Genomic DNA, 2163 nt, shown 5'->3' with positions numbered 1-2163 from the left:
GACAGTCACTGCCCTGGTCCTGACCCCGACACAGGGAAAATGATATGAGTGAAAGTAGGGTGGTGCTGACCACGGACCAGCTGATGTACAGGTGGACCGACTCACCCTGAGGAGTCTGAATAGGATATAAATGTCCTGGAGTGACGGGGATGCCCCATAAGGGGGCACCGGGACCACCCCTAAGGGAAGCAGGTCAGGAAACAGGGCTGTGGGGAGGCAGCATCTGTCTGTGATGGGCCTCAGCAGCATGTCACACAATGGTGTGTCGAGGTCTGAGCACCAGGGGGCGCTCAGGGACTGTTCATGAAGGTCTAGGGTAATTGGAGCTGGGACCTGAGTTGGCACTGCCTGGTGCCCTCTGCTCAGGGCACACAGCTGTGACCTTGCCAAACTCTGGGCCTCAAACAGGCTCATTCCGAACCCTCACCCCTGAAATCCCCAGGCACAGGTACCTGAGGGAGGGCCCAGGGAGGGATTAGAAATCAGGGGCGGGGGGGGGGTCTCATTTGCATTCGTGGGGCCTCCCTCTCCCAGAGTATGAAGAGGGGAAGGGTGAGGTTTGGGGCCATCTCTGCTTCAGCTGTGGGGCCACAGAAGACAGGATTCAGGGATGGACTCTGCCATGGTCTGGTCCCCTCTCCTGCTCACCCTCCTGGCTCACTGCACAGGTGACTAGATAAGGGGACAGGGGAAGAGACCTGGAAAGGACACTTGGGGGGGCTTCTTTCTGCTCTGTGTCTATGACCAGGATCACCACCTCTGTGTCTCCCTCTTCCAGGGTCCTGGGCCGAGGCTGTGCTGAGTCAGCCACCCTCAGTGTCTGGGAACCCAGGACAGACTGTCACCATCTCCTGCACTGGAAGCAGCTCCAACATTGGGGATCCTTATAGTGTACAATGGTACCAACAGGTCCCAGGAAAACCCCCTAAAACCATCATCTATGATACTAGCAGCAGACCCTCGGGGGTCCCCAACCGATTCTCTGGATCCAGGTCTGGCAGCGTCGGCACCCTGACCATTGCTGGGCTCCAGGCTGAGGATGAGGCTGACTATTATTGCCAGTCTTATGACAAGAGTCTCAGTGGTCCCACAGTGCTGCAGCGCCATGGGGAAGTGAGACAAAAACCTGCTGTCCCCTGCAGTGTGCTTCCTTGGTGCAGTCCCCACTGTTCTGAGAAGATAGCTGCTGTCTCAGTTTGTTTGGCCTGAACTCAGGTCTGAGACCCACCACAGGGGACTGTGACAGGAACATCTATCTGTCCATCCTTTGAACGCTGCCTCTGAGGCCTGTCAGTGGCAGCAACACAGTGTGTAGTTTTCTCAAATGAGGGGAAGTTCCTGTGTGTCAGGGGGAGGCTGTGCAGGGAACAGAGTCTGTGAGGGGCCAGGAAGAACCAAGGACACGGAGCCCGGCTTTGTCTGTGTCAGTGCACGTCAGGAAGTCCCGGTGTGTGTGCTGTCACCAACATGTCCCCACTCAGCCTCTGCTGTCCCCATCACTTTGATGGCATCCACCCTGTGTGGCCCACAATCCATGCCTGGGATCAGCTCTGGCAGCTCAGACTCCTGGACCCTCACTGGGCTGAGAGCTGAGGACAAGGCTGCCTCTCACAGCCACCCTGTGCCAGCGGCCTCCGTGCTCACACAGAGCTGCAGCCTGTGGGACTGAGACCAGGGGAAGCTCGTTCTCATCTGCTGGAAGGGGACATCCCAGCATCTGCCACTCAGGACACCTGTGGCTTCTGCTTCTGGTGCTGCCACCCTGGGCCAGGTTCCTCCAGGGCAGCCCCTGGGGAGTGCATGTGCCTCCTCCCCCTACTGCGCTCACAGCACCTCACCGCAGCCCCTTCCTAGACAGCAGGTCTCCAGCAGAACAGGAAGTCCGCTCCCCATCAGCTGGGGACACAGAGTGGCTGTGCCCTGAAGCTTAGATGCTGAAATGGGGTACCATCTGTGGTCATTTCAGACCCAGACTCTGAGAGGGTGTCCTGCATCTCTGTCATCGACCACTGACCTCTTTCCTGGATGTTCCAGGGCTGCCACCCTCTCATTAGCCCTCACTGTGATCCCCTGTCCCTGTAGCTCCCAGGGAGAGGCCTCTGTCCCGGCTGTACTGGCCCCACATCTCGTCGGACTCTGGCCGACCTCTGGGGCTGGGAATGA

The 2163-nt window shown here is 58.5% G+C and overlaps 1 gene segment (V, D, J or C); it reads left to right on the top strand.

Annotated features, from left to right (window-relative positions):
- The first annotated feature begins 557 nt into the window (after positions 1 to 557).
- Positions 558 to 2163, top strand: LOC118997759 (immunoglobulin lambda variable 1-40-like). The segment is given in 3 exon segments: positions 558 to 668; positions 779 to 1113; positions 2083 to 2163. Coding segments are annotated over 3 exon segments (474 nt in total).

The sequence above is a fragment of the Sturnira hondurensis genome, unplaced genomic scaffold (genome assembly GCF_014824575.4).
Source record: "Sturnira hondurensis isolate 20B ecotype Veracruz unplaced genomic scaffold, ASM1482457v3 Scaffold0013447, whole genome shotgun sequence".
NCBI lineage: Eukaryota > Metazoa > Chordata > Mammalia > Chiroptera > Phyllostomidae > Sturnira > Sturnira hondurensis.
Note: the sequence above shows the minus strand (reverse complement) of the source record. Positions and strands in the feature narration are given on the sequence as shown.